Genomic DNA, 20,977 nt, shown 5'->3' with positions numbered 1-20,977 from the left:
AACTTCCTTAAATTTTTTTTTTTCCCAAAATTGTTCTGATGTAAAGTAGACATGTGGGAAATGTTATTTATTAATTATTTTGTGTCATATGTCTCGTTGGTTTTAGAGCATAAAAATTCAAAGTTTGAAAATTACAAAATTTTCAAAATTTTCGCGAAATTTCCGTTTTTTTCACAAAGAAACGCAAAAAATATCGGCCTAAATTTACCACTAACATGAAGCCCAATATGTCATGAAAAAACAATCTCAGAATCACCGGGATCCGCTGAAGCGTTCCAGAGTTATAACCTCATAAAGTGACACTGGTCAGAATTGCAAAAAATGGCCTGGTCTTTAGGGTCAAAATAGGCTTGGGGCTGAAGGGGTTAAAGAATTGAAGGCAGGAAATAGTGACATTGCTTTTTTTTCTACAGATCACATTTTAGCTTTACTTTGTTGACTGGGACAGAGTCAGTAGACACTTTTTGATTGTGAAGGGTAGATTTAATGAATTATGACATCTTTGTTCTGATGAGAACAACTATATTCACTATACTCACTAGTGGCGCAACAACAATAGTAAACCCGCTCCATTATTTGTTATCTATAAGCTTTATAACATATTAATAAAAATTAAAATAAAAAAAAAACAAGGAATCTTTTCTAACAATTTTCCTTTTTAAAATTAAAATTAATCCTAAACATATTTTTAATTTTATTATTTTTATCCCCTTCACCCTGGAAGTATTTTGAGATTTTACAAATATTGGTCAAATAGCTATAACTTTTTCATTTTACCATTTTTAACTATGTTTTATAATTTACAGCAGTTATTTTTTTTAAAACAAAATTTGCCTTTTTAATATTATTTAAACAATTTAAAAAGGCCATTTGTTTCACATTTAACCTACATTATTAATTACGTAAAACTCAATCAAAATCCTAAAAACAAAAGTGTTTAGGTCCGTGGCTGTCTTTGAAGCTGAGATATAGGAGTTTTTTGGTGGTGACATTGGACTTGAGAGTTAGAGGAAAAGAAGAGTATCTCTACCGGTGCATGGGTGCATAAATTCTGTAATAGTACCTGCCTGAGATATACTGAAAACGCTAATAGACTAAAGACTCTCATAGCATATTTTTGCTAAAAAAATGAAATCCAAAATATAAAGTTTTTCCCATGGATGCGATCATGTAATTATAGAGTTACGCAATCTTTATAGAAATGCATGATTCCCATTCTGTTTTCTTCTGTCTCTTACTCTTCCTGTTTCCCACTCAGATTAAGGGGCTATGTGGCGCCCCTGACCTGGTCAGGCACCACTGAGTACTGCACCCATGCTGGGGACAGTACAATACAGGTAATCCAGAAGGCTGACAGGGGTGTGGAACACAGGCGCATAGTGATCAGGTCTCACACATGTACCCATGAGAGGACCCCTGGGGATCCCAGGAGGGGGAAAAGCCTTGACCTTCACTGGAATAGTGGAGGGGGCCAAAAGCCTCCATCTCCTCTCAAGGGGTGTGGTAAGAGAATCTGGTTGCTAGGTGGCGTAGGCAAGAACAGGAGAGGAGGAGCAGTGAGTCAGTTAGAAGAGAACTCCAGAGGGCTCAGTGAGGAGCAGACCTGTGGGGCTGTTGCTGTCTAACAGCGCCCGCGCAGTGGCTACTGACGGGGGAGAACGGTCAACTAGGAGTGCTGCCTGAAAGCCAGCTTCAGCTAGAGAGAAAGCACGGAATGGGAAGTAAGGAGACTGCTAGAGAGCACCAGGCCCAACCGGGCGGCAGACCCCGAAGTGAAGATAGATCCAGCTTTCTTCTGCTAAACCTGCCGGTGTGGGGCTCTCAAAGCCCACACCACAACACCACAAAAGCCGCAGCCACGTAACCGCAGTGAGGGCCCATAGGTCACAGGAGGCAAGCAGCTGGAGTGGCCTGGTCCGGGGAACAAGCAAACGGCAAACAAAAGGGGGAGAGAGGCTGTAGCATCTTCCCTGGGTGACCCCCATAGGGACTCAAAGTCGGGGTCACCCCAAACCACCAAGGGCTAAGGAAGGCGAGTCAGTAGTCACCCTCATAAAGTCAGCCTGAAGGATACCTGGTTCCCATCTGGTTCATCCCAGCTACGCCCGGGCTACTCACCCTGCCATCAAATGTGAGTAAAGCCCTTGAAAGACATTTCTGCCTGTGTGAGTCATTCTGCGACTTGTGGTACTACAAACCTACACAGGGCCCTGGGGCTTGCCTCACTCTCAGGAGGCTACTACATCCGACTGCACCCACCATCAGCCCCAGGCGTCCCCTAACCTGCAGTGGCGGTCCCCACTGACCGCAATACTGAGAGTGGCGTCACGATCAAAACAGAAGATTTCCTACCTGTGACCAGCACCAGCTACGTGGAGTCCCTGGAGGTATGCACCGACACTGCACTTGTGGGGCTTCACATCTGGCGTCACGAACAGGATAAGGACTAGACCTGTTCAGACAGGTGACCATGTGCCTGGGCGGTCCGCTTGAAAAATTGGAAGCGCCGCCATATTGCCACCATGAAAAGCGCGCTGAAAAACAACAGCAGCCCGCGCTGGAAGAAGTTACCGCCCACGAAGAGGTGTGGCTACCCAGAGATCCCCTGCAGAGTTCTGACCTTGCCAGCTATGAGAGTGGAAGCGTCCAGAGACGTCGGGAAGGAAAGAGAGCCACAAGCCTGCTGCTGGGAGAGGAGCTGCTGAAAGAGGCAGAGCAGAAACTGAACAGCTTGCTATCTGAGGCAACGGCGAGTCCACAGCTGGAGAGTCGTGCAGAAGAGGGCGCAGAAGAAATGGCGTCTGACCGCAGAAATCCAGAACCGGGCTCCGCTGCCTGGTGGTATCGGGAGCTGGCCCAGTTCTGCGACCGACTGGAGAACCGGGTTGTGGAGCAGATCCGGGAAGAACGAATGGAAATGCTGGAGATGACCGCGGCGGTTCGGGCCTATGAAAGGAGAGCCACGCGCCGAGTGCCAGACAGGACGGCGATGACGCAGACCCCGATGCTGCCACCGGTGGGTGAGTCGAGTGATGCCCCGGCCAGCGCAAGTGCCCCGACCCCTGCTGCCACGCCCGCGGTCCCCGAAGAGGTGTCCGGTGCGGCGACGCTGAAGCAGGCCGCAGCCACGCCAGGTGCGGCCTTCCAAGCCCCAGCGGCCGCAGCGATGCCCTGCTCGACCCACCAAGACCCGGTCCCTGCAGCAACGCCCAGTCCGGCCCGCAAAGAACCGGCTGCCACCGCGACCCTCATCCGCGTCGCAGGCGTAACGCTGACCCAGGCCGCCGCCCTGCTAGGCCCGGCCCGCCGAGACCCCACCGCCGCAGCAACGCTCGTCCGCGCCGCAAGTGAGGTGCTGAACCAGGCCGCAGCCACGCCAGGCGCGGCCCGCCAAGCCCAGACTGCTGCAGCGACGTCCAGCCCAGCCTGCACAGATCCCATCGCAGCTGCGACGCCGATCCAGGCCGCCGCCATCCAGGGCGCAGCCCGCCAAGACCAGGCCGCCGCCATCCAGGGCGCGGCCCGCCAAGACCAGGCCGCCGCCATGCCAGGCGCGGCCCGCCAAGAAGAGATTACCTCATCGTTTACCCCGGCCTGCAAGGCCAGAGCAGACACCGCTCCCCAGTCCAGAGAGGTCCCTGCTAGGAAGACCCTGATAGGAGAGGACCCCGAATACTGGAGGCTGAAGGCTGACCTAGAGGCCCAGTTCCCACAAGAGATGGTGGATCGGTATCTGCTCCCTCCGCATACCCCCAAGGAGATTCAGGCAACCCCTGCAGCCGCACCAGAGAGTCCACCGCCCAGACCAGCTGAAGAAAGCCCATCCCCAGCACTGCCACAACCAGAGTGCAGCGAAGAACTAAGGGGGAGAGGAGGCCAGGAAGCTGAGAGGCTGACTCCAGAGCCATACCCAGAGCCGGAGATGTTACCCTATTCCCGTTGGGATGAGGAAGACCTGACACCGTCCGCTGACGAAGATCTGCCTAAAAGTCTCACCTGGGAGTTTGCAAGCTGTACCACGCAGAGTTCAGGCCGCAAGACAAGGCGTCGCAATAGAACAACGCTGTCCCCTGCACCACAGTCTCCAGAGCAGAGAGAAGTTGCAGCCAGAGACCTACAGGAGAAAAGGTTACTGAGAAGGTCCAGAGCCCAGGTCAGAGGACCCCTTTGCAGAGGAGTAGTGGAAGATTTCAACTTGAAAAGCGGATATGGCTTTATTGTAGCCCCTGGTATCAAAGAAGGGATATTTGTCAACAGAAGAGATGTGAGCGCTCATCTGCCTAGAGGACACCCTGGCAGAAACCTAAAGATGGGGGATTCAGTACAATTCACTATGCATGAAGGCGAAAGAGGACTGTACGCGCTTGACGTAGCACTATGTACCAGCAAACCTTACAGCCACCCCATGCTACAAGAAAGAAAAGACAGAGATAGAGACACAGATGAAGATCAAGAGAGAAAAGACAAGGAACCTACAGATGAAACTACCTCAGATGACGACAAAGAGCAAGGAAACAACAGGTGCCGCAGCCCAGCAGGCCCAAGCCCTGGTAAAGAGGAGTAGAGAAAAGTAAAGAAAGAAGTACAGAAGTTAAAGTTTTGAAAAGTTTTGTTTTGCAACGTTTAAGCATGTGCCCACAAAAACTATTGTGAGAAAACCATAAACCTTAAGGCTATGAACTGGCTATAGCCACAAACTCTCGCAGTGTAAATAGTTACACCAGAGGGCACCACCACCACCAGAGTCAGCCTGTTTAGGGGCTTGGCTCGTCTGCAACCAGGAGGAGCCCGTCCGTATATAGGGCCTTGGCTCACCTGCAACCAGAGAGCATGCCTGTTTATGGGGCCTGGCTCTCCACCACAAAGAGGGTACCTGGTCAGCACCAACTGTGGAGGCCGCCTCTGCATCCTGCCAGAAGAGGCTAAAGGCGCGGATCCACCAGGCCAGGTATACCCTGAAACCACCAGCCCATGTAAGCCGCCTCTACATCCTGCCAGAAGTGGCTGAAGCCGCGGCCAACGTGAGAGGGTTTTGGGTGGGTTAACGGACTTGTGGGTGGAGGGTGGTGATGTATGGTACCTGGTGCTTTTAAATGTTTTACATGTTTTAATGTTTTATGCATTTTAAAATGTTGTCTTGCAGCCCGAGGACGTGCTGGTGATAACTAAGGGGGAATGTGGCGCCCCTGACCTGGTCAGGCACCACTGAGTACTGCACCCATGCTGGGGACAGTACAATACAGGTAATCCAGAAGGCTGACAGGGGTGTGGAACACAGGCGCATAGTGATCAGGTCTCACACATGCACCCATGAGAGGACCCCTGGGGATCCCAGGAGGGGGAAAAGCCTTGACCTTCACTGGAATAGTGGAGGGGGCCAAAAGCCTCCATCTCCTCTCAAGGGGTGTGGTAAGAGAATCTGGTTGCTAGGTGGCGTAGGCAAGAACAGGAGAGGAAGAGCAGTGAGTCAGTTAGAAGAGAACTCCAGAGGGCTCAGTGAGGAGCAGACCTGTGGGGCTGTTGCTGTCTAACAGCGCCCGCGCAGTGGCTACTGACGGGGGAGAACGGTCAACTAGGAGTGCTGCCTGAAAGCCAGCTTCAGCTAGAGAGAAAGCACGGAGTGGGAAGTAAGGAGACTGCTAGAGAGCACCAGGCCCAACCGGGCGGCAGACCCCGAAGCGAAGATAGATCCAGCTTTCTTCTGCTAAACCTGCCGGTGTGGGGCTCTCAAAGCCCACACCACAACACCACAAAAGCCGCAGCCACGTAACCGCAGTGAGGGCCCATAGGTCACAGGAGGCAAGCAGCTGGAGTGGCCTGGTCCGGGGAACAAGCAAACGGCAAACAAAAGGGGGAGAGAGGCTGTAGCATCTTCCCTGGGTGACCCCCATAGGGACTCAAAGTCGGGGTCACCCCAAACCACCAAGGGCTAAGGAAGGCGAGTCAGTAGTCACCCTCATAAAGTCAGCCTGAAGGATACCTGGTTCCCATCTGGTTCATCCCAGCTACGCCCGGGCTACTCACCCTGCCATCAAATGTGAGTAAAGCCCTTGAAAGACATTTCTGCCTGTGTGAGTCATTCTGCGACTTGTGGTACTACAAACCTACACAGGGCCCTGGGGCTTGCCTCACTCTCAGGAGGCTACTACATCCGACTGCACCCACCATCAGCCCCAGGCGTCCCCTAACCTGCAGTGGCGGTCCCCACTGACCGCAATACTGAGAGTGGCGTCACGATCAAAACAGAAGATTTCCTACCTGTGACCAGCACCAGCTACGTGGAGTCCCTGGAGGTATGCACCGACACTGCACTTGTGGGGCTTCACAGCTACACAGGTCAGAATTGAAACATCAAGCTGTCCAGCCTGTCTCTCTACATCTCTACAATGTTAACTTGCTTTCCAGCAGCTTCTGACTCCTGGTCAGGTGTTTGGGACCACTCCAAGTCCCTTTATATACCCTCTGCTACCAGCACAGGGTGCTGATTATTCTTTGCCATTTGGATGCTGAGCCAGGAGGTAGCAGGAGCTGCTGTAACCCTCTGTTGAAGTTGCTTTGGTGGTTGAAGTCTTGGTGCTGACTGCAGCAGTTTATCGTTGTGTTTTTCTTCTGTCTATCTTCTTTCCCAGGTATGTTGTTCCAGTGCAGCAGTGGGCAATTGTCCCTTACCTGCCAACTCACTAGCCGGGACTATTGTAGGGTCACTAAGGGCTTCAGGTTCCTGCTCGGTAACAGGTGAGGAACCTGTATAGGGACTGGCTAGGAGTGCAGGGTACAGTGGCAGGTAAGTGTCCATCTTCCCTCTCACTAGCGCTAGGGGCCACTGTTGTTATAATGCCCCCAGTGTACCCCTTATTTGTCATGGTGTAACCCCTGTTGTTGTGTGTTTTTGCCTCATGCTGGGCTTTCCCTAAAGCTGTGTCATGACACAAGCACGGTGAGGCACAATTGCTGCCAATGCTTGTGCTGTATAATAGCCATGTAAGCAGTGAGGTGGAAAGAAGGGGCACAGGGTTATCATACTTTTGCCTTTTTTAGATAAAGGGCTGTGGAAGAGAAAGCGCAATAGGGTCTTACCCAGGTGATGGGAGGGTGAAAGAAAGTGTTACACTCACCTATAATGGTTGTGCCAGTCACAACCACTATGCACGCATATGAGAATCCAAGTCCGGCAGCAGTCCCAGGATTGGCTGATAACAGAGAGTGGACGAGGAAAAGGGTTGTAATCCGCGCCAAGGACTCAGAAGATTCAATGGAGATTTATGCTTCTTTTATTGGCATGCACATGTCTACGCGTGATGTTCCTTGCTTGCTGTCCTGACGAAGGAAGCTGTGACTCCTGAAACGCGTAGACATGTGCATGCCAATAAAAGAAGCATAAATCTCCATTGAATCTTCTGAGTCCTTGGCGCGGATTACAACCCTTTTCCTCGTCCACTTTTGCCTTTTTTGGCAGCCCGATAGGGAATGAATGGAACAACAATAGGAGGTCCAATCTGTAACTCAATTTTGTAATGGGGATAAAATTGCTCCCATGTGTCGATCGCGATCAGCAAGTTGTAACATCTTGACGACAAAGGAAAACTTTTTGTTACACTGGTCAAAATCTTTTAGCAACTTATTGGAGCATATCAGTGCAATACAGGTAACAGCAAAAAGTTATTAACATAAAAAAGTAGCGGTATTATCATTATTTTCCAAAAAAGAAGGAATCAGATAAAGAAAATTTTGAAACTTCAACTCACCTACACAAGTTACATATAATTGATATGAACCTTCCACCAAGTCATCTGGAAACTGAATTGTAGCATAGCTATCAGCAACTGAATCTTTAAAAAACAAACCAAAAATAGTCAGTTTTATATAGTATAAATAATCCCTCCCAGATTGGTGGGGGATGGGAGAGGGGGGCTATCTGGACCACCACAATCCTCATAATGAAGGAGTTATACCTTCATGAAAGTGGAGCGTTATCATTAACTAGTTTACCATGTTTTTAAAAGTAACAAAAGCAACAGCGCCAGGTAGCAGCTATAAAGTAAATCTAAATTTATAGTGCCTAAAAATTGTGGTATACTAAAACCTGACAAAAATTGAATATCCCACATCTATAAATCCTTGCAAATAAATGAAAACTCAAATGAGATAAAGTCTTACCGTTCACGTGGTGCAGGTAACTCAATGCAACGTCGTGTTTTATTCCTGCAGCCTTGTGGAAAAATCAAAAAAGACGACTTTATATAAAATACATTCTTAACTTTCAAACAAAAAGTCTTCATTCTTAGTCTTAAGGCTGCTTTACACACAGTGACATCGCTAGTGATGTCGCTGCCGAACGCACCGGCTCCCGTCGTTTGTGCGTCACAGGAAAATCGCTGCCCGTGGCGCACAAAATCGTTGGGAGCCGTCACACGGACTTACCTGCCTAGCGACGTCGCTGTGGCCGGCGAACCGCCTCTTTTCTCAGGGGGCAGGTCGTGTGGCGTCACAGCGACGTCACACGGCAGGCGGCCAATAGAAGCGGAGGGGCGGAGAGCAGCTGAAGGAAAGACACGCCCACTTCATTGCCGGAGGACGCAGGTACGGTGTTGTTCGTCGTTCCCGGGGTGTCACACGTAGCGATGTGTGCTGCCTCAGGAACGACGAACAACTTGCGTCCACAACGAGCAACGATATTATGAAAATGAACAACGTGTCATCGATCAACGATTAGGTGAGTATTTTAGATCGTTAACACTCGCTCGAAGGTGTTTCATGCAACAACATCGCTAACGAGGCCGAATGTGCGTCACGAATTCCGTGACCCCAACAACATCTCGTTAGCGATGTTTTTGCGTGTAAATGGGCTTTAAGTCTATTCACTGCTGGAAAACCTCTCAATAATGGGCCCCACAATGATTCACCTTCTTGACTTTGATACTCATTGCTGTGTCACACGCACTGGCATGCAGGGATTAGCGTCTGACGGAAGGATCAAATAAGTGCTATGGCCCATTAGCGGGCCAATCAACCAGGCAATCTTCATAGACCGTTTCTAAAATATTGGCGCTGCGTGTAGGACTTCTGGGTCAAACTGCACATGTTGATATCGTGAAATGTCTACATCAAGATTAGTATCAGGCCTTCTGACAACTCTAGGTATTTGTGTGTGTGTCTCTCTCTTCACTCTCTCTCTCTAATATATAAATAAATATATATATATATATATATATATATATAATATATATAATATATATATATATATATATATATATATATATATATATATATATATATATATATATGGATTGTTGGCAGTTATGAATTAGGCCTGGCAACAAATTCAGATCTACTAACTCTACCAACTACTGGACTATGGACATCAGCATCCCATGTCATCAATGCTCTCATGGATGAAAATCTCTCCAATTATGTTTTAAGGGAACCTGTCACCAGGTTTTCCCCATATAAAGTATGGCCGGCATCTGTAAGTACTCATATCGATCATTCTAGATTGCTGTATATATGTCCCAAATTTGCTCTGCAAATTGCTTTTATTATAACCACTTTTGGTGCAGTCTAGCCCATTGGACATCTCTGGTGTTCATCCTGCGCCTTCTCTCTTCTTGCGATCACCGTCCTCCTCCCCTTCTTCGTGTGGATGACACATCCTACATCATTCACACAGTGTTCCCCATCGCGCTCCTGCGCATGCGCACTTCTTTCTGCCCTGCTGACGGTAGAGCAAAGCACTATAGTGCGCATGCGCAAGAAAAGACCAAAGAGCGCTGGTACATGGACACTACAATAATTTGCTCTACTCTTGGTAAAGCAGAGAGAAGTGCATCTGTGTAGGAGCGTGATGGGGAACAATATGTGGATTATGACGCCCTGGCAAAATCAGGTAGTCACACAATAGGCCCCCACATAACACCTTCCCTCACCTAGGGAACATACAGCCATCCTGAAACCCTAGTCACCCCCCCTTAGGGCAAGACAAGCACACCAGTGGGCGGGACCAGGCGGTTAGGGAACGCCCACCTAGGGGTCTGGAGAGCCCAGGGCTGGAAAACAGTTAGTTTTAAGTAGGAGTTGAAGTTTGAAGCTCGAGTTGGGAGGAGTGGAGCCCAGGTCTCTGCTATAGGCCTGAGGCTGAGCTAACAGGAGTCTGGGTCGGAGCCCGGACACATTGGCTAGGTGGTAGACGGTGGTCTCCGTCGGCAGGCGACGGGAAGATGGCAGTCGGAGTTCAGAGGTGGACCGGGACAGGGTTGGAGCCCGCCGGTACCGACACCAGAGATCCGTTCCTGAAACTGTGCATAGAGGGGGTACTCGGACCCTGAAGCCAGGACCGAAACCAACGGCTTAGCTAATCAATCGATTGAGAGCAGGATTATAGGTCCTGTCCCAACCTAAAGCGGGCTTTACACGCTACGATATCGTTAATGAATTATCGTCGGGGTCACGTTGTTTGTGACGCACATCCAGATTCATTAACGAGATCGCAGCGTGTAACACTTAAGAGCGATCTTAAATGATCGCAAAAGAGGGCAAAATCATTTGCCGTGGAGAGGTCATCCTGAAACAAAAAATCATTTTCAGGATGTTAGCGATGTTGTTCCTCGTTCCTGCGGCAGCACACATCACTGTGTGTGACATCGCAGGAGCGACGAACATCTCCTTACCTGCCTCCAGCGGCAATGAGGAAGGAGGAGGTGGGCGGGATGTTTACGTCCCGCACATCTCAGCCCCTCCGCTTCTATTGGCCGCCTGCCGTGTGACGTCGCTGTGACGCCGCACCACCCGCCCCCTTAGAAAGGAGGCAGTTCACCGGCCAGAGCGACGTCGCAGGGCAAGTAAGTCCGTGTGACAGGAGTAAGCGAGGTTGTGCGCCACGGGCAGCGATTTGCCCGTGTCGCACAACCGACGGGGGCGGGTACGATCACTTGCGATCTCGCAAGCGAGATCGCAGTGTGTGAAGCCCCCTTAAGTCCCGAAAAGTAGACAACTACCCACAGAGAAGGATAGGGCCATCGCCAGGGCCTGTAGATCTCACAGGTCAGCGTCAGTGGGCACGGCTCCTCAGGCACACAAAAAGCCGGGAGCGGACTCCTGTGTTCCAGACCGGGAAGTCCAATCAAACAACAAACTAGTGCAGAGGAAGAGACGGCGACCACCAACCCGGGTGGGGGATCAGAGTACTCCGGCACACTGTATACCCCACAAGAATAGAAACAGGTTGCTTAATCAGGTATTTTTATTGATCAAAAAAAATCTTGATAACAGATGACACATGCATTTGTCCAAAAAAGTCGACGTTTCAGCCGTTGGGCCTTCGTCAGACTGGACTATTATCACATGTAAGGCGTAAGTTATCTTTTGGTATGTATATATTAGTCAGGAAAACGGACATATGTATGCCAGGAGAGCGATATCAACGTAGAAAAAATATAGCACTCACCGGTTATATTGCTGTGCATAGTACCGTTTATTCAAAGGTGGAGGTTACATGTGTGGAGAGGGCTGGTGGGGAGAGGGAGTACACGACGTACGTGGCAGACTTTGCCTTGTTGCATTATGATAGTGCCCACCCGGGGCATGTACTGAGATCTGTCCCCTTCAGTCAATTTTTAAGGTTAAATAGGGTCACGAATAATCCTGATACTGCTGTTGCCCAGACAAATGACCTCAGGCAAAGGTTTTTGGAAAGGGGGTATCCCTCTAATCTTATTAATTTAAAGCAAAAACAAGCGGAATGTAAGATTCAATCCGAGAAAAATATCTCCAGCAAAAATCTGGGTAACACACCTGCCAAAAAATTGAATCGTTTTATTTTTAATTTTAAATATGGCCCGATGGATCGGATGATCAAAACAATCATAAATAAAAACTGGCACATAATTGAAGGAGTATCAGAGCTCAGGGAAATGGCCCTTAATAAACCCCTGGTGACGCATAGAAGATGCAAAAATATTGGCGATATCATAGTAAAGAAACGTTATGTACCTCCTAAAACCTGGTTACACCAGGATGGTCCTATAGGTAACTATAGATGTGGAAACTGTTCTTTTTGCAGTTTTCACATGACGGGTAATTCCTTTATAATTGGTGGCCATTCACACTATGTGAGGCATTTGATAACCTATAGGACTAAAATGGTCGTTTATGTGATTTTCTGCCCGTGCCAATATTTTTTACATTGGAAAGACTATACGACAGCTCTTCATAAGATTCAGAGAGCATAGGAATTCCATTCATAGTGGAATAGGGGCAACCAGGTTAATAAATCACATAAAAGAATATCATAATTCTGATTGTAATGTATTGTCCTTTGCAGGTATCGAATTGATTGAACCTAGTGCCAGAGGAGGGGATACTCATAAAATGTTATTGAGAAAGGAAGCTGAATATATTATGAGATTTAATGCAACAGGCCCTCTAGGGTTAAATGATAAAAATGATCTAAGTGTGTTTCTAGGATGATTTATGAGGCATTTGGCTTTAGATGTATATATTTATATCTTTGCTGCAAATTGTTGCTAATTTTCAAGTTTTGTATATATATCTTGATTTTAATATATGTTTTAATCACTTGACATCAGCCACATTTTGGATGTGGATAAAACGGACATGATGTCATACCTAATCAGACCAGCTGAAGCACCGGACAGGTGCGAAACGGCCGTCGTCTGCCACGTACGGCGTGTACTCCCTCTCCCCACCAGCCCTCTCCGCACATGTAACCTCCACCTTTGAATAAACGGTACTATGCACAGCAATATAACCGGTGAGTGCTATATTTTTTCTACGTTGATATCGCATGATCACTGACCCATATATATATATGCACCCCGGTTTTGCTTTGTTCCTGGCCCCTGGACATGAGACTTTTTCCTAAATTGGATATAGTGAATTGCTGAGTAGTGCCCTGGAATCCCTTCCTCACCTCTGTATGCCAGGAGAGCCCCTGCAAATGTGATATCTGTTGTATAGTTCTCTTCAGCAATTGTGATACTTAATTGGCTATTGAACTATGTCACATGGCAGGGATCACCCAGACACGCTCCACGCAGAGCAGCAAATGGATCATATCTCACATCGGTCCAGCCGGAATTAGCACACTACTGCTGTTCCCTGCATTAGTGTTCCTAGGAATAGTTCCTTATCCCAATATCTTCTTTAATACATAGGAGAGTGGATTATTTACTCCCAGTACCGAATGGTTTACCCTGCCTGACCATCTACATGACATCACGGCCATATGTAGAATAAAGCACTCTATACCTACAATTAAGTATCGCAATTGCTGAAGAGAACTGTGCAACAGATATCACATTTGCAGGGGCTCTCCTGGCTTACATATGTCCGTTTTCCTGACTAATATATACATACCAAAAGATAACTTCCGCCTTACATGTGATAATAATCCAGACAAATGCATGTGTCATCTGTTATCAAGATTTTTTTTGATCAATAAAAATACCTGATTAAGCAACCTGTTTCTATTCTTGTGGGGTATACAGTGTGCCGGAGTTCTCTTTCCAAATTGATATAAATTTTCTCCTGAGCACCTGTGATTCAGTGACGCAGAGCTCTATCCCAGATATTGGGGACCAGAGTACAACCGGCCGCGGCGGCCGGCCATCAGCACCTTGGTTTACCAAGACTCGTGTGATTCATTACACCACTATTAAATCTACTCTTATAAAATCGTTTATTATAATGAGTTAAAACAGAACAAACATATTGTTCTTCTTATAAATAGGCATAGAAACATAAACATGCAGATCAAGTGCAGGTGCAAGTGTCAGACAAACAGTGCCCTCGCCTAGGGACAGCCCCAGACAATGTAGCTGAATAAGTGAGGTGGGGGTATAAATTCGTCACTGTCAGAATGATACTGCTTGGTATGTGCTGTGACTCTCCCTCACAAGTTAGCTTACTTCACTTGGATTGAGCCTAAGTTGGCATAGTAGATGTATGTCAGACTCACCGTCCTAGCTCATCTCTTAGCGGGGGTTACCACCACCAAGTAATCGTGATAAACATATAGTACAGATATAACAAACCATAGACAACAGAGACAATAAGCGTTAGGTGTCCAGGGTTCTACTGTAACATAGATTTCCCTAATATAACAATACTGGATGGTTAGATTAGAGTCTAGGATGCCACTTAGCTTGTGGATCTCCTAGCTCTCCCGACGCGTTTCACCCCCCTAACGCAGTATAGGGGATCATCAGGGGATATATAGAGGAATCATTCCTTGGAGAGAATGACACAAGGTAGTAGATCCCTGTGGTAAAGTACTTGTGTTCTTAGAAAGATGCCAGGGAGACTATCTCCAAAACCAAATAGTAGTTTCAACTTCCCATCGGATAGTGCCTTGACTCTCCGGGGTTGAAGGTACAGGTATAACGGGTTTGTCTATTGTAACCATGAAATTAGATCCATTCCTGATGTTCAGGTTATCACTAAGTGTCTGGATCAAAATTGGGTCCTTTTGTCGACCAGACAGATAGAATGACCTATAGGGTTTAAAGAATACAGCTCCTCCAGATGTGGCTGATCACTGGTTTTTTCCTGTAGGGAACAGTTCATATATGGGAGTGGACAAACGGGTGCAGAGGTCCCTAGTTGCCTGCGTTCAGACCGTGTGTAAGGTTTATTCTTTTCTCCTGTAAGGAGGCAAAGAGGGGAGGTATATCATGGGACTGTGGCTGCCTGTAGACCCCGAGTATATATTCCCAGCCTATGGGCTCAACCAGCAAGGACTGTTAGTCCCGAGTGGAACCCACTCTAAGTACGCTGGGAGCCCACGGTCCAAGGATGCCAGGGGAAGATGCCAGGGGAGACCAACCACGTCTGCTTGTTACACATGTGATTCATTCAATAGTGAGTAACCAAACACCCCCTGGTATGTCCGGGCGCGCAGGCCCCTGCCATTGCCTTACCCTGCAAAGAGACACTGGGTCCCGAGCAACGATCCCTACCCACGGAAGGGTTAATGTCGCGGGCGGGGAGGGCGCTGCGCTCAACCACTGCTCGGGTCCGGCTGCTGCTGCTGCTTGCTCGGTCGGTGGCTCGAGCGGTGGGGCCGGATCCCGGGGACTGGAGCGGCGCTCCTCGCCCGTGAGTGAAAGGGGTGGTTTGGTGTAGGGATATTGTCCGTGACGCCACCCACGGTTTGTGGTGATGTTGGGACACCACCGCTGCTCTGTACGGGGATCCCGGGAGTGTTGACAGGGAGCAGCTGAGATGTTTTCTCCCCTCCGTGGGTAGGGGGGTTTTTGGTGGTCCCGGGGCCCGGTGGTGGAGGTCGGAAGGTGGGATGTGGGGCCTGGCCGGGTGCAGGGTCGCGGGGCAGCGCAGTGCCAGACGGCACGGTGGTACTTACTCAGCCAGTAATGCACACGGAGTCTCTTGTAAAACAAACGGCTGGATGGACGAGTCCCACAGACGGCTGCGGCGGTCACTCCCGGTAGGTTAGCGGTAACTGTCTCTCCCTTCACCGGTGTTTTGTTCTCGGCCCCAATGGCTTCCCACTGATAACATACCGCTGGGGAGAGGGCTGACTAGGGGAGCCCTTCCTTTGCCCGCAGGCTCTGGCCCTGGGAGCTCTAGCTCTGGCGGTAGCTTTCTCTCCCTCACGGTTTGGACGGTTGCCTTCAGTCGGGTCTTTACTGCTGGGAAACCCCGGAGGTTCCCGTCGCTGACGGATTTGACCGGTTTTACGGTGACTCCTAGCCTTGTCAGGGTCCGTAGGCCCTGCCAGATGGTGCTGGCCTCTCTTCGCTCCCAGATCCGGTACCGGCGGCCCACCGCCCGTCCCCGGTCCTTACGGTTGTACGTCAATCGGCCTCTCCTGCAGACGGTCACCACCGTCTGCCAACCTTGCTGTCAGGTGCCCGGGCTACGTACCCGGACACGGCCAGTCAGTTCCTCCACTACTACTTCCTCACTCTACAACTCCTCAAACTGTTCTGCCCTCCTTTTCCCGCCTCCAGGACTGTGAACTCCTTGGTGGGTGGAGCAAACCGCCTGGCTCCGCCCCACCTGGTGTGGACATCAGTCCCTGGAGGAAGGCAACAAGGATTTGTGTTTGACTTCGGTGTTCCTAACCGGGGTGTAGGGTGTGTTGTTGCAGTACCTGTGACGTCCTGGCTTGTCCAGGGCGCCACATTAACATCCAGCTGCCACTACATCTCCCCCGGGTGTCCCACAACAGCAGCGGTGGTGTCCCACTTCACCACACTGGGTGGCGTCACGAACTGAATACGGCCAAGCCCGTACAACTACGTCCCCCCTTTTATTTGGCATGTCCGCGCGACCCTCAGGTCCGGAGGATCCCTCGAGCCACACAGCGGGTCCGGATCCGAGCAGCCCGGCTGCTACAGGCGTGGGGGCGGCACATGGATGACATAGGAAGTGTCATCCACACGGAGCTGTTATAGAGGACGGTGATCGCAAGAAGAGAGGAGGCGCTGGATGAAGACCAGAAACACTCATCGGGCTGGATTGTCCCATAGGTGGGTATAATAAAAGCAATTTTTTTTGCCTTGCAGAGCAGATTGGAGACATATATACAGCAATCTAGAGTAATCTACCTGAGGGCTTACAGGAGCTGGTCATACTTTACACCGGATCAAGACTGATGATGCCCAATTGACTGGACTGCCCCGCAGGTGATTACTGTATAATATAAGGCCTATTTTACATTATACAGAGCATCCTGGGCTTTTATATACACGATGTTCCAAATTATTATGCAAATTGGATATAAGTGTCCTAGCGATTAATAATGAAACTCATTGCTGGTCTTGTATCTCAGGGTTCTTTGGATCTCTGAAATCAATCTCAGGTACCTGTGATAATTAGTTTGCCAGGTGAGGCCCAATAAAAGGGAAACTGGATATTCCACAATATTAAGCAGCCACAGTTTTCAAGTAACATGGGAAAGATAAAGGATCTCTCTGCTGCCGAAAAGCATCAAATAGTGCAATGCCTTGGACAAGGGATGAAAACATTAGATATTTCACAAAAACGTAAGCGTGATCATTGTACTGTGAAGAGATTTGTGGCTGATTCAGAGCATATACATGTTCGTGCTGATAAAGGCAGAATGAGGAAGGTTTCTGCAAGGCAAGTCCATCGGATTAAGAGAGCAGCTGCTAAAAAGCCATTACAAACCAGCAAACAGATATTTGAAGCTGCTGGAGCCTCTGGAGTCCCTCGAACCCTGAAATTGTAGGATCCTTCAAAAGCTTTCTGTGGTGCATAAACCTACTATTTGGACACCCCTAACCAGTGCTCACAAGCAGAAACGGTTGCAGTGGACCCAGACATACAGTACAGACCAAAAGTTTGGACACACCTTCTCTTTCAAAGAGTTTTCTTTATTTTCATGACTCTGAAATTTGTAGATTCACAATGAAGGCATCAAAATTATGAATTAACACATGTGGAATGAAATACTTAATAAAAAAATTGTGAAACAACTGAAAATAGGTCTTATATTCTAGGTTCTTCAGAGTAGCCACCTTTTCCTTTGATTACAGCTTTGTACATTTTTGGCATTCTCTTGATGAGCTTCAAGAGGTAGTCACTGGAAATGGTTTTCACTTCACAGGTGTGCCCTGTCAGGTTTAATAAGTGGCATTTCTTGCCTTATAATGGGGTTGGGACCATTAGTTGTGTTGTGCAGAAGTCTGGTGGATACACAGCTGATAGTCCTACTGAATAGACTGTTAGAAGTTGTATTATGGCAAGAAAAAAGCAGCTAAGTAAAGAAAAACGAGTGGCCATCATTACTTTAAGAAATGAAGGTCAGTCAGTCCGAAAAATTGGGAAAACTTTGAAAGTGTCCCCAATTGCAGTGGCGAAAACCATCAAATGCTACAAAGAAACTGGCTCACATGAGGACCGCCCCAGGAAAGGAAGACCAAGAGTCACCTCTGCTGCAGAGGATAAGTTTATCCGAGTCACCAGCCTCAGAAATCGCAGGTTAACAGCAGCTCAGATTAGAGACCAGGTCAATGCCACACAGAGTTCTAGCAGCAGACACATCTCTAGAACAACTGTTAAGAGGAGACTTTGTGCAGCAGGCCTTCATAGTAAAATAGCTGCTAGGAAACCACTGCTAAAGACAGGCAACAAGCAGAAGAGACTTGTTTGGGCTAAAGAACACAAGGAATGGACATTAGACCAGTGTAAATCTGTGCTTTGGTCTAATGAGTTTAAATTTGAGATCTCTGGATCCAACCATCGTGTCTTTGTACGATGCAGAAAAGGTGAACGGCTGGACTCTACATGCCTGGTTCCCACCGTGAAATATGGATGAGGAGGTGTGATGGTGTGGGGGTGCTTTGCTGGTGACACTGTTGGGGATTTATTCAAAATTGAAGGCATACAGAACCAGCATGGCTGCCACAGCATCTTGCAGCGGCGTGCTATTACATCCGGTTTGCATTTAGTTGAACCATAATTTATTTTTCAACAGTACAATGACCCCAAACACACCTCCAGGCTGTGTAAGGGCTATTTGGCTAAGAAGGAGAGTGATGGGGTGCTACGCCAGATGACCTGGCCCCCACAGTCACCAGACCTGAACCCAATCAAGATGGTTTGGGGTGAGCTGGACCGCAGAGTGAAGGCAAAAGGGCCAACAAGTGCTAAGCATCTCTGGGAACTCCTTCAAGACTGTTGACCATTTCCGGTGACTACCTCTTGAAGCTCATCAAGAGAATGCCAAGAGTGTGCAAAGCAGTAATCAAAGCAAAAGGTGTCTACTTTGAAGAACCTAGAATATAAGACATATTTTCAGTTGTTTCACACTTTTTTGTTAAGTATTTCATTCCATATGTGTTAATTCATAGTTTTGATGCCTTCAATGTGAATCTACAAGTCATGAAAATAAAGAAAACTCTTTGAATGAGAAGGTATGTCCAAACATTTGGTCTGTAATGTACATGAAGATTAATTTTCAAACAGTCTTGTTTACTGATGAGTGTCGAGCAACCCTGGATAGTCCAGATGGATGGAGTAGTGGATGGTTGGTGGATGGCCACCATGTCCCAACAAGGCTGCGACGTCAGCAAGGAGGTGGAGGAGTCATGTTTTGGGCCGGAATCATGGGGAGACCTCTGGTAGGCCCCTTTAGGGTTCCTGTTTCTTCCATGGTACAAAAAGCAGAAACGTGGCTTCAGTACCAAAATCATCTTCGTGCATGACAATACACCACCTCATGCTGCAAATAATACCTCTGTGTCATTGGCTGCTATGGGCATAAAGGAGATAAACTCATGGTGTGGCCACCATCTTCCCCTGACCTCAACCCTATAGAGAACCTTTGGAGTATCATCAAGCAAAACATCTATGAGGGTGTGAGCTAAACAGCAGCTGTGGGTGGCTATTCTGACATCATGCAAAGAAATTCAAGTAGAAACTCTCCAAAAACTCACAAGTTCAATAGATGCAAGAATTGTGAAGGTGATGGCCTGTTAGGATGTTTTGGGGTTAAATAGCTTTCTATTTCAGTGAATGTGACTCCTAATCCTGCAAATTCCGCAAATGAGCATTTTCAGTTCTTTAAAACATATCAAATGTTTAGAAACTCTACTGTGAATAATAAATTGGAACAGTGCATTTTGAGGTTTTTTTAATTTTGAAGATTATACTGTTATTATTGGGACGTTTCTTCAATAAAATTAGATGCATCCTCTAATGGGTGATGACTTTTATTAGACTGACTGTCAGTTGCATAAACCATTTAGGAAAATCAGAGAAAAATATAATTTGCATAATAAATTTAGATGAGTAATACCAAACTTTTAGGTTTATATTTTAGTGGTTTAAACAGTTCAATTTCTGAAAATTACTTTTATTTATTTATTTAATTACTTATTTTTCTGTCCCAATAAGGGACTTGAAAGTGTGACTGTTCTTAAAGCTCACCAATCACCAGGATTTTCCTATATAATCTAAAGCCAGTGCTATACTGGCACTATCAGGCTAATTCTATACATTCCTTTAGTTGTCAGCTAAGATGTATAGGTTTTGAAACACAAGCAAGTAAAATTTGTAAAATGAGCAGATTTTTGATTGACAGCAGCTGCCGATCAGCTGATACCAAGGGTGATCATATCATATCATAGTGATTCCCGAACCCCTGTCTCTCCATCCTCCCCCTGTTATTTATGCTAATTCTATTATAGAATTGTTTTACTAAGTGACTAGAAGGACTTGTGCTGATGCCATACCCATGTGACCTTAAGGGGTGGGACCTCAGCCAACATAGCTGATACCAGGAAGCAACATTATTTTTTCATTGGCTGAGGCCCAACCCCTTCTGGTCACATGGGTATGACATCAGCACAGGTCCTTCTAGTCACTTAGTAAAATGATTCTAAAATAGAATTAGTATAAATATCAGGAGGAGGATGGACAGGCAAGGGTTAGGGAATCACTATAAATACTCACCTCAGCTATCAGCTGATCAGCAGCTGCTGTCAATGAAAAGCTGCTCATTTTACAAACTTTACTTGCTTGTGTTTCAAAAACTATACATCCGAGCTGACAACTAAAGGTATGTATAGAACCAGCCTGATAGTGCCAGTATAGCACTGGCTTTAGGTTATATACGAAAATCCTGGTGATTGGTGCACTTTAATTATAGACTAAAGTAGAATTAACATATTATTAAAAAGTCCAATGGTGGTAATGAGTGCTTTCAGTAAGCCCCCGATTGTCCCAGCTGCTCCAGTAATTACTTTGGGTGACAGGTGCTTGCTGAATACACAGCCATCTTCTGCCAAGGTTCAAAGCACCATACCCTTGTGCTCAATATGAGGGTGTTGAAGGGATTAAGGAAAACAACTTTTGAATATGGAATTTTCAAACTTGATTGATGCTGTTTTATAGAAGCTGCAGCTGCATTGCCCTCCTCTCCCTCTTCTTTTCCTTATTTTAAAATAAATATATTTTGGAGGAGCAAAGAATT

At 47.4% G+C, this 20,977-nt stretch overlaps 1 protein-coding gene across 1 annotated transcript in view; it reads right to left on the bottom strand.

The window, feature by feature from the left end:
* The window catches only part of LOC142312595 (ovostatin-like), a 297,827-nt gene that overhangs the window by 50,920 nt on the left and 225,930 nt on the right, over positions 1-20,977 (bottom strand). The window contains exons 23-24 of the mRNA XM_075351587.1: positions 8,158-8,209; positions 7,746-7,829 (exon numbers count right to left, since the gene is read on the bottom strand). Coding sequence (XP_075207702.1) covers positions 7,746-7,829; positions 8,158-8,209 — 136 coding nt within the window. The remainder of the gene's footprint in view (positions 1-7,745; positions 7,830-8,157; positions 8,210-20,977) is intronic.

The sequence above is a fragment of the Anomaloglossus baeobatrachus genome, chromosome 5, assembly GCF_048569485.1.
Source record: "Anomaloglossus baeobatrachus isolate aAnoBae1 chromosome 5, aAnoBae1.hap1, whole genome shotgun sequence".
NCBI classification, from domain to species: Eukaryota; Metazoa; Chordata; class Amphibia; order Anura; family Aromobatidae; genus Anomaloglossus; species Anomaloglossus baeobatrachus.
Note: the sequence above shows the minus strand (reverse complement) of the source record. Positions and strands in the feature narration are given on the sequence as shown.